At 34.4% G+C, this 13,838-nt stretch overlaps 3 protein-coding genes across 3 annotated transcripts in view; 1 reads left to right on the forward strand and 2 right to left on the reverse strand.

Moving 5' to 3' along the window:
- Positions 4,587-5,174, reverse strand: LOC104793816. Its single transcript, XM_010520244.1, has one exon. The coding sequence runs from the start codon at positions 5,172-5,174 to the stop codon at positions 4,587-4,589; it is 588 nt and encodes a 195-aa protein (XP_010518546.1).
- On the forward strand, positions 8,596-10,868 carry LOC104789932 (ankyrin repeat-containing protein At2g01680). Its single transcript, XM_010515595.2, has 3 exons — positions 8,596-9,191; positions 9,345-9,754; positions 9,844-10,868. The coding sequence occupies exons 1-3, from the start codon at positions 8,867-8,869 to the stop codon at positions 10,708-10,710; spliced, it is 1,602 nt and encodes a 533-aa protein (XP_010513897.1). The 5' UTR covers positions 8,596-8,866; the 3' UTR covers positions 10,711-10,868.
- LOC104793817 (protein VAC14 homolog) overlaps positions 13,576-13,838 on the reverse strand; it is a 5,677-nt gene continuing 5,414 nt past the window's right edge. The window contains exon 21 of the mRNA XM_010520246.1: positions 13,576-13,598. Within this exon, the coding sequence (XP_010518548.1) occupies positions 13,576-13,598 (23 nt within the window). The remainder of the gene's footprint in view (positions 13,599-13,838) is intronic.

Raw genomic sequence — 13,838 nt, forward strand, 5'->3', positions numbered from 1 at the left:
AACATAGAAAATTCATATCGAGCAATAATAATCTTAAGAACATTATTTTGAGATACTCGTTACGTAAAAGCTATATACATATTGGAATTGCTTCTTCTTCTAGAAATAGTATTGTAGTCTCTAAAAAATAAAACGATTAAAGACTTTTTTTTTTTGAACAAACATGTATTTTCATTCTATTTGAACAAAAACCATACAAGCATAAGCAATTGTTTAAACAAAACCATAAAGAGAGAATTTCCAAAGTTATCAACAACAAGGAAGTAGGGATAGATAAAGGCACACGATAAAGGGGACTTGAGAGTTATGAAGCAAGTGCTGACAAGCACTTTGGAACCTGTGAGGTCAAGAGATATCGCAGCATATTCCATGAATAAATCAACGGATGAAGAGATGATCACTGTTTTGAGTCGAAGACGAAGCGGCGTTGAAGAGGCCAAAGCTGGAACTCTCATCGGGATGAGAAGGTCTACACAAAGTAGGGCTTTGCGAAGGGGTTGAGCATGGATAGAGGAGCTCAGATTGTCAGCAATTTGATTGATGGTTGCGGTTTCAAAGTTTGCTGGGCTTTTCTTGAAAGGGTTGAGGTAACCACTACTCCTTGGAGTTGGGGTCATAATGCCACAATTCCTCAGGTGATTATGAAGGAACTTCACAAAGTTGATATGATGCAGTTTAGATGATTCAGTAAACAGGGGAGATGGAGAGAGGAGGCTGTTGGAGCACCAGTAATCACCTCTTCGTAGAGACGGGATCATAATGCCAGGTTCCTTCAAGCTATCTCCTTCAAAGGAATCATCCTTAGATGACCCTAGTAACAGGCTTTTCCATAGACTCTTGTACCAAGCTAGCAACAATGGTGACTTAAAGTTCCAGTGTAGTCTTCGAACACATGATACCATTAAGCTATACAAAGGTTTACTAGGATGGAAAGGAGGAGAGTTCAGACCAGACCTGGGTAGAAACTGAGGTTGAGGGAGTCGGTATTGTGGTGACAGATGGCATCTGGGAGGAAAGGATGCAAGCAACACAGTCAAGCATACTGTTGGGTCAGAAACATTAGTGGAGCTCAGTCTTGCAAACCTCCAGACGACATTAGATAACTGGCATCGACTCAAGGAATCATCAAAAAATTCAGAGAGAAGCGTTGTTCTGCTACCGAGGAAACCTCGACTTGACCAAGCAGAAATAATCAGTACCAACGAGATTGGACTTGACAAAACGCAACTGTAAGCAAAGCTGAATAGACACACTCTACTATCAGCTTTAGTCTGTCGAAACAGGGCCATCAATAGTGAACATTCGTAATCCGACATACTAATGCAGTGCAGCCAAACAATCATCCAAAACAAAACCGCCGACTGGCCTTGACACAAGAAGTTTTCAAGACAAAAGGGTGCATCAATTAGTCTGCTCTCGAGTAAAACTCGACTTGACCAAGCAAGGTAAACTAATACTATCCAACTTGAACTTGGTATGAAGCTATAAGCGGGTCTAAGGGACTTCCAGATCGGATGCAAATCATGTTTAAACCAAAGAGAAACTTCCAGGGTTCCAAGATAAGAACAAGAGTTAAACTTGGGCCAAAGGGATGATAAGAGAGCAAGAGAGGATGCCGAGGGTGTAGGTTTCTTTGTCAAAATCTTCATCATCTCCGACGTCAAAACAGAGCTCCCGTCCAACTGCAGCCAATTAAAAGCCTTGGTGAGGGGATCAAAATCTGAGGAGCGGTAAGATGTTGCGGTTGACTGCGAAAGGAGACGGTAAGATAGACATAAACCAGGGACAGTGGGGCAATCATGGCTCTCAGGGACAATAGCAGGTGGCTGGGATCTCGATGGAACAAGCTCACCGAGGAGAGACACCGGATGCGGAGGAAAGGAAGGGAGTTGAAGCTGGAGCATGGTCGGAGGTGAGATCTGAAATCTCGAGAGGTCTCCGATGAAACTGAAACAAGGACCAAACAGACTAAAAAGAATAGGAGAACAACAGAGATAAAAAAACAGAGACCCAACGACACCGATTGGACTCGGCGCTGCCGGGAGAGAATGCATCGGTGGTTGTGTCAGAGAGACGGTGACTAGGATGAACTCAAAAAATACTTTGACTCTCTTTTGATAATCATAACGATTAAAGACTTTGCCCTTGTTTCTTCCAGAATCTATATTAAAAATATAGAAGACTTTCCTACGATTCCATCTAAATTTATAAAACTATAAGAAAATCAAGAAAAAGCGACTTTGTAAAATTTAATTTGAATTTTAGCTGTTTCACAATATCTAGATTTAATTTAATCAAATGTTGAGAAGTAGACTGAGAGAGAAGAATGAAAACCTTCTAAAATATATGAGAAATATAATATTTTATGCGCTCACAAAACCTAAACTAAACCTAACCCCTTGATATATTTACTATGCTCGATTATAAAAAACAAAAAATCTGAAAACGACATTTGAATGTTAATGTCTATATTAAAACAGTTAAATACACGCATGACATGAAAAAGACGTAGAAAAATTGGTTACAAAGGTTTTAAAAGTGAATTTAAAATAACCATTCTTTGGGTTGGTCGAAATCTCGCACCGATCTTTACTGGTTTTATTTTCTTAACTACCACAAATTTATTGCATCGATCAGCTGTAGATTTGAGACCTCAGTTTGAATTTAGGTTTGAAGTTTTATAAGCTACTAAAATGGTTAATTAAGCTAAAATTTTGGTGAGATATTAATAGTATTGTACCGAAGTCTAGAACCCCACAGTCTATAATTTAAGAAAAGAAAGAAATAAAAAAGAAAGAAGATGTCGGCATCAGAGGAAGACCCGAGCAAGTCGTGAGGGTTGAAATGGTCGGACACCACATGCTCTCTTTTTCCCTCTCTAATAATACATATGCAAGTTATCAACTCTCTCTTCATATAAATAGTTTTTTTTTTTCTTTCATTTGAGTCTGATTAACAGATTATGATTGTTATAAAATATAATTTCATGTCGTTTTAATAGGAGTAGGTTTTGTTTTCAATGAGTTATATAATACTATTTCGTTTCTTCCATTATTTAATTAGAAAAACTACTTTTCACTACGATTTTTAAGGATTTTTTCTTCTCAAACCAGAATATTCCAATTAAGGTTCCATAATACTCCACGGAATATGTAGAAGAGACAAGTTTTCTAACAATTTAACGTATATACTACTAGGCTACTATCTATGATTGAAACGAGGACCAATCCAACAACTATGGTCCAAAACAAAATTGTACATTGCTACCATATATCAGTTTTATCAAAAAAAAAGATGAGGATACTTTCAACAAAGGAAACTGTTTAAGATAATAAATCATTTCTTAAAGCAGCGATTGGTTGTTTTTGTTTGATCGTCTAGCTACTCGTGTTAAGCCTGATCAATATTTCTTAACCCATCATGAGTAGTTTTTTTGGAAACCTAGAAAATGATTGTAGTAACATTGATCATATTAGTTTTAACAAAAAAATAGTATGATATTCATAATATCATGAAGTAAAGTTCCCCCCAAAAATAAAAATAATGTCAACCAATCGCTGCTTTAAGAAATGTAGGTGGATTGTTTATTGCCTCAAGAAACAAACCACTGGTTTAAAAGAGTATTTTGTCTGAAAATATGAATTATACATTATTAGGTCTTCTTTTTTTATATTTCTGTCTAATTATGGACATGTTTATTTCTAATGTATGGTAATCTTCCAACACTTTAAATGATTATACAATAATTTAATTAAATTCTTTTGTTTATATAAATAATAAAGTGCGATTCAATTAGTACATCTCCATGTGACATGATGGGTTCTCCGTAGACAGAGGTGGGGGCAATTTTGTTGGATCAACCAAACCCAACATTTATTTATATCGGCATTGTATAGATTACATTAGAGTAAATAAACAACGGTTAGTGTCAAAATCACTCATTTACTATAGAACCCTATTGATTGGTCTAGCATTTAAATAATATTTTTTAAATTTATGTTGATTAATTATCAAATTTTAATTATCTAAAATGACAAAACAATTATTTAAATATTTTCTATTACATAAAATAGAAAACAATAAAATTTTACAAACTTTGGAATATTAAACATATTTTACAAAATTCGGAATAAAAACATATATTACAAAAGTTGAAATATTAAACATATTAAACAAAATGCGGAATAAGATTATTGTGCAGTTGTCCCAAATTTTTGTCAGATATGTTCAATCAAGTTTTTTTTCAAATGATCATGCATTTGTGTATCATGAAGCTCATTTCGAATGCCGATCATATTATTTATAGTTCTTTGCATATCTGTAGAATATGATAAATCGACTTGGGAAGTTCCGCTTCCTTCTCCGTGATAGAACTCTGTTGGATAGTAGAAATTGTATTCATGTTGTTCGTCTTCTACTATCATGTTATGCAGGATGATACATGCTCTCATTATTTTCCCTATTTTTCCTTTATCCCAAAAAAGTGCGGGATTTTTCACGATTGCAAATCGAGCTTGCAAGACTCCAAATGCAAGCTCTACATCTTTACGACATGCTTCTTGATTTTGAGCAAAGAGTTTTGCTTTTCAACCACGTGGAAGTGTAATGGATTGGATGAAAGTTGCCCATTTGGGATAGATACCATCAGTTAGGTAGTGCGCCATTTTGTATTGCCTTTCATTGACAACATATGTAACTCTCGCTCGTCCCTCTAGGATATCATCGTTACTCACTACATGATCTTTCCAGAAGCTACCTTTCTGCTGCTCGTTACTCACTACATGATCTTTGCTTGTGTTTAACCAAGCACTTATGAGATGGATATCCTCTTGTGCACTCCACCTCTTCCTACTTCCTCTGCCTTCGTCTTCTTCATGGTCGTCTTGCGTAACCTCTATACAGTCTAGAGAATCTAATTGGGTGCTAGAATTAACCGGTTGAGAAGAGAATACTTGACTAGTGTGGATAGACTGAGAAGAGAAAGGAGGGCTAAATTGGATAGACTGAGTAGAGAAAGGAGGGTTAAATTGAGTAGGCTGAGTAGAGAAAGGAGAGCTAAATTGGATAGGGTGAGAGGTTTGTGCGGAATTAGCAGAAGCGTTGGAATTTTTTTGAGAATTCAAAAGATCCATGAAATTTTGCGAGTCACTACCAAAAGGGTTTGGAGAATCCATTGATTGTGTTGTAGAGAAAAGGGTAATGGATTAGGTTAGTGTTTGTTTATAGTTAACATTGAAGGTTTATATTGAGGTGAAAGTTTGTTTAAAGTTAATGAGTGCTTAGTACAAAAGATATATACTTTTCAGTATATCTATTTGAATAGACAACTGAAAACTTTTTCAGAAAATCTTTAGGTTCAAAAGCACATCAAAGGTGTGTGTAAAGTCAAGACTAATTTCAATTTCAATCATTTTGGGAATAAACCAGCAAATTTTTTTTTTTATTAAGATCCAAATCAATATCTCTTGCTTTTGATATAAAAAAAAAACAGACGGTTTATGAAAATTTTCATACGGTTAATTAAAATTGAAATGTGACATAAAAGGAACAAATTATGGTTTATGAAAATTTTCAAACAGTTGTTAGAAATACACATCAACAAACGGTTAACCCAAAAACATAGCCAAGCCTAACCTAAGAACAAAAATACAGTGACATAAAAGGAGCGTACCTTTTCAAGTAAGAGATTCCACTCCCAATGTCAAGTTGATGAAGACCACTCTTCACCATCAAACCCCATTGTCCAGTTGATGTAAACCTCACACAAAACAAGACAAAAGAGTGAATATTTATCACACCATAACAATTACAAAACATCAAACAAAACTCAGCTACACTCCTAAGAACAACACACAGGTTACATTTAAAAAACATCAAACATTATCACAATCAAATACAACAACAGCCGGTTCATCTCAATACTACTAAAAATACGACTCATACCTTTTCATCCTAAAACCAAATAACTCAAACAAAAATATTTGAGTTCCGGATACAATTACATTACAAAAGATTAGATCACTGTCTTGTAAACCTTTAAAGCACCAGAAACCGTAAAGTGTTATTGTTTGTTCTACTAGGATCAAAAGCATGGTTACCTCTACAATCTAAACACACAAAGACGGTTCATCCCTATACAATCTAAAACACAAGGAACAACTGTCATCTTATCAGACAAACAATCGATTTAAGACGAAACCTGTAATCTCTCCAAACAAATCTCAAAACCAATTGAACATCTAATCAAATAGATTTTAATCCTAAACCCTAACATTAACAACATGCAATAAGTAAGAGATGAGAAGACGTAACCTTCTCTCCTTATTTGTCTCCCAGTGGATCTCGCCGTCCGCTTAACGCCATCAGAAGAAACTGCCGCCGTTGTTATCGCAGAAGGAGGATGATCGTCGTCACAACCGAAACGTCAAATTTTTCGGGCTAAGCCGATCGCAGTATCCTATGCCTTCCTCAACCAAAATCTTCCTGTTTTAGCCGGAAAAATCAAAGGATTCGAGGTGAATCCACAGATTTTTCCGGTTCCATCGTAATCACCGTTGATGGAGTCGAGTCGCCTTCTCTGTCGAGAGAGAAGAAAGAGAGAAAGTCTCGAAACAAAGAAAGAAAAAAATGGGAAGAAAAAAAAAAGTAGTTTTTATTGGGTTGTTTCAATTACTAGCCAAAGAATCTATACTCAGCCTAATGGATTTGGATATATATTTTTAATTACAATTTTGGAGCCCAATCCAAAAAGAAATCGTGAGAGTCACTACCAGTAACGGTGGTCTAAAGGAACCTCAATGCATGTAAACTTTAAACACCTGCATACGAACGAAAAAAAGCAGATAATGATTTCTGTATTTGTATACTTATCATTTCAATGTTCTTGATGATTTCATTACATGATAATTTTATTGTATCAACAGTGTTATATAAATGAGCTGATGGGATGTTAAAAATAATCTATGTAATAATGACTACATGCTAGTATACCCAAGTAGTAATATAAATACCAATGTGAATGAATTAATAATTTGACAAATACAGTTTTATTTATCCATATTGTTTTTAACAAAAAATTGTAAAATGATTTGTAGGAAAAATACAAAACTGTGTACTTTAAAAATGGTTTGTATGTATTGGATCCAAGTAGGATTTCGAAGACTTTGAAGGGCACATCCTTTTCAAAGTTTACTTCTATTAAATGTAATGATGAAGTCATTGTTTACATGTTTCTTTTTTTCTAGAACACATAATTTTTTCCACAATATGATAATTTTAATTAATCGAATTTTGTTTGTATTCTCTTTTATAATTGGTTGTTTTGTGGATAAAATCCAAAAATTACAGTCACTATCTTTCGACGTGGCTCACTTGCGGCCTGATCCTTTTCTACAATGTAACTTTATTTTATTCTATTTCTTTGTCTTTTAAATCAGTTTAAATTCTTAGCATAATTAAGAGTTATTCTAGATTTCTAACATAGACCATAATATTTCTACTTCATTTTATTAGTAAATTTTCTGAAACTATCAATACAATGAATTAAGACTTATATGAAACTGTTGAACTGACGGTGATGCCGGTCATTTGGGTCGGTGGTGGTTCCGTTGCGGAGACGTTGACGGTGGGTTGTTTGACGTCAACGTGAAGCATCCCATTCATTCATATGCAAACACAAAAGAAGAAGGACAAAGAGTTTACTTTGATAATTATAATGGGCTTTTAACAAACATGGGGTTTGTAAGCCCATAATAAACATGGGGGTTTTTTAACAAGATAGACGTCCTGTCATCAACCCATTTTTCTCAAAATAATTGAGTTGTATTTGGGCTTTGGGACAATTTTTTTTTTTCTTTCCCAACTCTGGTATTGGAGAGAAGACATTCACCAAGGTGCAAAGTGCAAATCATACAAGAGACCCCAAACAGGATAACAAGTCTAAACCATGCATATAAAACCTACTCAAAATCCCACTGACACAAATACACAATATTAAAATTTGTTTTAAGAATACGCCTACACGAAACACACCAGTTAAAACTTCTTTTTACTGATGATAAAGTTGCTAAAATTCCTTGTAAGTCATAATAGTATTAACTTTTTTTGGGGGCAAAATGTCAAGTAAAAAGCCATATAACTTACATGACAGAAGTTTATTCTCGTAATTCTCTGCAGTGTGCAAAGCAGGCCTGCACATACATGTAGTCTGTTTTTAGTTTTTTAAAATTACATCATGTTCTTTTAGTGTTAGCTTGATTGATAATAATATATATTCATAATTGAAAATCACATGTCGTTTGACATAGATTTCCAAATTTTTTAAAAAATATTCCAACTGTCGACGGTCCACATACGTTATCTATATACAAGTACAAAAAAATAATTTGTTATAACAAAAAAAATGTTGCTGTCTCGTCAAAAACAGAAAAATAAAAATACATAATTAAAAATACACAGAAAACGAATTATTGAAGGGGAAAATAAAATACACACTGACCATTCAGGTTTCGATTGATGGAGAGAAAGAAAGATTCCCCCATTATCTTTTTCTTTTTAGTGTCACCAGAAAAAAAAAAAAAAAAAGCATATAACCTTAAAGAACAATTTTTTTAATATTGTAAAGAGCAATCAAACAAAACAAAAAAAAAGCAAAGAACTCAAACACGGTTTCACATGAATCCCAATTTCATTGCAAAGCATAACTAAAAAAAATAGCTTTTTGGAGATCGAATCTGTTTTTCTGATGGGTTTTGGCTGAGACTTCTTGAGATAGAGAGAGAGAGAGAGAGAGAGTACTGAGTCTGTGTAAAGTTGAGAACTTTTTGGGTTTAGAGAGAGAAAGGTGAGAGCTTTTACAGAGACAGAGATGGAGATGAAGCAGATGAAGTTTCTTACTCACCAAGCTTTCTTCTCCTCTGTTCGATCAGGAGATCTTAGTCAACTCCAACAGTTGGTTGATAATATAACAGAAGACGAGCTGATAATTGATGAGTCATCGCCTTCCTCCGCCGTCGCTGAGCTTATGTCTGTGCAAAACGACGCCGGAGAGACCGCCTTGTATATCGCCGCCGCTGAGAATCTTGAAGACATTTTCAGTTACTTGATTAGGTTTTGTAGTTTGGAAACAGTTAAGCTCAGATCCAAATCCGACATGAACGCTTTTCATGTCGCTGCTAAGAAAGGTCACTTGGGTATGTCTCTCTGATCCAAAACCCAATTTCTGCAATTATCACTTTAAAAGTTATGAATCTTTTTTTGTTTCTGAATTCAAATATTCAAAATTTTGGCTCTGTGTTTGTGATCTTTGACCCTTTTGGGCTCTTCTGCTTATGGATGATCTCCAGGAATTGTGAAGGAGCTACTGAGATTATGGCCAGAGCTCTGTAGAATCTGCGACGCTTCCAATACGAGTCCGCTTTACGCAGCTGCGGTTCAAGATCACTTAGAAATAGTAAATGCTATGCTTGGTGTTGATCCAAGCTGTGCAATGATCGTGAGAAAGAACGGGAAGACATCTCTGCACACAGCGGGAAGGTACGGGCTTCTAAGGATAGTGAAAGCTCTCATTGAGAAAGACGCAGCGATCGTTGGTATCAAAGATAAGAAAGGCCAGACCGCTCTTCACATGGCTGTTAAGGGGAGAAGCATGGAAGTAGTTGAAGAGATTTTACAAGCTGATTACACGATCTTGAATGAGAGAGATCGTAAAGGGAACACTGCTCTGCATATCTCTACTCGAAAGGCCCGGCCACAGGTATTATATAATACACTGCTCCTTTCTTCTTTCAAATATCTTATAATGATACTTACATAGATAGATGCCTTTGGGGTTTTGTTTGTTAGATAACGAGCTTATTGCTGACCTTTACGGCGATTGAAGTGAATGCGATTAACCTCCAGAAAGAAACAGCTATGGATTTGGCTGATAAGCTGCAATATAGCGAATCCGCTTTGGAGATCAATGAGGCGTTAGTAGAAGCTGGTGCTAAGCACGGGAGGTTCATTGGTCGGGAAGATGAGGCGAGAGCATTGAAGCGAGCAGTGAGCGATATCAAACACGAGGTGCAATCTCAGCTTTTGCAGAATGAGAAAACCAACCGCCGTGTCTCTGGGATCGCGAAAGAGTTGAGGAAACTCCACAGAGAAGCAGTTCAGAACACGACTAACTCGATAACGGTGGTGGCAGTTCTGTTTGCTTCCATAGCGTTCTTGGCTATATTCAACTTGCCGGGCCAGTACTTCACGGAGGGGCCGCATGTGGGACAAGCCGATATCGCGGGGAGAACTGGATTCCGCATTTTCTATCTTTTAAACGCGACATCGCTGTTTATATCGCTAGCGGTTGTGGTGGTTCAGATAACTTTGGTTGCATGGGACACACGGGCGCAGAAGAAAGTTGTGTCTGTTGTGAATAAGCTAATGTGGGCAGCTTGTGCATGCACGTTCGGAGCATTTTTGGCGATTGCGTTTGCGGTTGTGGGAAAGGGGAATTCATGGATGGCCATTACAGTGACGTTGCTTGGAGCACCCATCTTGGTAGGGACATTGGCGAGTATGTGTTACTTCGTGTTTCGGCAGCGGTTTAGGAGCGGTAGTGATTCGCAGAGAAGGATTAGGAGAGGGAGTAGCAAGTCGTTTTCATGGTCTTACTCTCATCATGTTTCTGATTTTGAAGATGAATCAGATTTCGAGAAGATTATTGCTCTTTGAATCTCAACACTTAGTTGCTGCTGAAGCTTCTTTGTATAGATCCTCTCTAATCTTCTTGTGTATTCTTAGAATAAATGAAAGTAACAATCTTCTTGTAGTATTTGTATCATACAGTATATAGCAGCAATAAAGTCGCCACTAGTATACCATATTTGATATTTTTATTGTTTCTTTTGTACTACCGGATTCAAGTAATAGTGAATCATGCGTTAGGAACTAGTAAGTTTTGATCATTCCACGATGAGCACTATCATATGCACCCTTCAAATGTTAATCAATCAGCTTATAATCATATCCATATTTTAAAGCACTAGATTTTAATTAATTGCAATTATTTATTTGTGTTTATGTTATTTTTTATAGCATTTTAATGACAATTAAAAATAGAATAAATAATAAAAGATATTAATATTTAATTATTGCAATTTTGCAATTCTTATATACTTTATGTAAGTGTTCAACATGTGTGTAGCATATGCTATTATGTTCATAAGAAGTTCAACATGTTTGTATGATAGATATATAAGATATGATATATATATATATATATATATGTGATATTTTTCTAAAAAATATGATGAAATATTTAATTTTTCTATCATCTAAATTGTTCTTAATTTTTTTAAGGATATTAGTACTACATATATATTATTCTTATATTATGAACATCAAGATGTACAGTTTTATTTTCAATTCTACTTGTCATCCTTAGGATATGTTGCATATTTTCTATTTTGCTTTTATTTTTTATTCATTTTAAGATAAATAATTCACATGAAATTACTATGTAACTATTTTTCAATTTCTATTCACTTATCAATATTATTCTAATCATATATCATATATCAGTATAAAGTTAATTAACATATATATAATATGTTTATATTAATTTATTAAAACCAAATTATTGTAAATTGTAAATATATATAAGTTAGGTTCTGGTCTCACTTATATTAATATAAATGAATCATTTTCCATATGATTTTTATATATGAATTCATCAATCATTTCGGAAAAGCGTCTTTAGTTTTCAATTAATCATATCGAATAATATTTATTTTCATAATGAATCTAAATAATATAATAAATAATATGTAAGTTTTTTTGCATTTATTTGACAGTGAAAAAACTATTGAAGAAACTAAGAAAGCTATAAACCATAATTAAGTGAATTTTTTAATAATATTTGTACAAGTTTTGAGAGCTATTTAGTTAAAAAAATATTTATGTAATATAAACTAATAAATAATCAATTTATTCAATAAGTTACTAAACTCCTTTAAAAGTATATAGCACCATCGTAAAATGCCCATTTTCTTCTAATGCTTATAAACTTTCAATGTATCCATTATCGCTTGCTATTATCATAGTGTTATGAGGTTTTGGCTTATTCGCTAGCCAATCATCTATACAATATCTAATTAGTTCATCCACTGCTTGGGATATTATTCAACTAATAATAAAATATAGTTACTTACTCTTGTATTGATGGGTATAGTTGATTGTAATATTTTTATGCTTTGTCAGAATCTGAGAGACACTTTCTTCAATCGAACTTGTATACTCCACGCAAATATTGATTGAGACCACTTCCCAAGTGAAGCCCTCATCTCTCATTCCTTTGTAGAATACTTCATAGAAGTCTGCAGTTGGCAGCTCGTATGGTATTGGAGAATTTTCATGATCCCACCACACAGAATTTTTATTTGTATGTTTACCCTCCTTTCCCCCACCACATAATCTGGAATAGAAATTTTGGTTTAGGAAATAAACTGAAATTATGATATAGATGCAGATTACTAGGAAATAAACTGAAATTACGCAGTGCGGACAAAACAAAACCAGAACAGAAATTATTATAATTTGAATTTCTGCAATAAGAAAATAATTTTTTAAATAAATGTTGGTTATTATTATTACATACTCCCTCCGTTTCATAATATAAGATGTTTTAGAGGTTTTTCTTTGTTTCATAATATAGGATGTTTTCAACTTTCTAGGTAACTTTTAGATTACTTTTCTATTTTCTTATTATTTATTTTATGCAGTCTTGTTTATGATTAGTTGAACTTTTTTTAAGTGGTTATTTATTAATCTGCGTGCTTTCACTCAAAACATCTTGTATTTTGAAACGGATGGAGTATTAAACTATTAGATTATGCAATTGAGAATCCGGTTTATGTAGACCGAGTGATTAAGTTCATTATCTATCTACAAGTTGTAACAACTACTTTATGTAATCTATTTGAAATTTTTAGTTGAAATGCAATTATGAAAGGGTCACTATATTTAAGTGTAATATAAATATTGATGATTGAAGAAGATTGCAAAGCTGGAGATCATTCTAATGCCTTAGACATCTCTTACAAAGGGTGATGTTGCTTGGAGCACCCATCTTGGTAGGGACATTGGTGAGTATGTGTTACTTCGTGTTTCGGCAGCGGTTTAGGAGCGGTAGTGATTCGCAGAGAAGGATTAGGAGAGGGAGTAGCAAGTCGTTTTCATGGTCTTACTCTCATCATGTTTCTGATTTTGAAGATGAATCAGATTTCGAGAAGATTATTGCTCTTTGAATCTCAACACTTAGTAGCTGCTGAAGCCTCTTTGTATAGATCCTCTCTCCTCTTGTGTATTCTTAGAATAAATGAAAGTAACAATCTTCTTGTAGTATCTGTATCATACAGTATATAGTAGCAATAAAGTCGCCACCAGTATACCATATATGATATCTTTATTGTTTCTTTTGTACTACCGGATTCAAGTGTTCATTCAAGTAATAGTGAATCATGCGTTAGGAACTAGTAAGTTTTGATAATTCGACGATGAGCACTATCATATGAACCCTTCAAATGTTAATCAATCAGCTTATGAGCAAACTTTGTATAAATCTGTGGAAAAGAGAGCATCATTCAACATAAATATCTAACAAGTCACCTCTACAAACCTCATGTGGTTTTCCAGTTATAAAAAAACAACACAAAACCACATGGTCACTTCTTTTTCTTACATCCACAAAAGGTAAGATATAAAGACTCCAAACAATGAAACAAATTCATGAAACGAACCCCCAAAAAAAATATATAAGGTGGACTGAAAAAGAATCTCTCGTAAAAAAAAAAAAAAAAAAA

The sequence above is a fragment of the Camelina sativa genome, chromosome 6, assembly GCF_000633955.1.
Source record: "Camelina sativa cultivar DH55 chromosome 6, Cs, whole genome shotgun sequence".
In the NCBI taxonomy this organism is placed as follows: domain Eukaryota; kingdom Viridiplantae; phylum Streptophyta; class Magnoliopsida; order Brassicales; family Brassicaceae; genus Camelina; species Camelina sativa.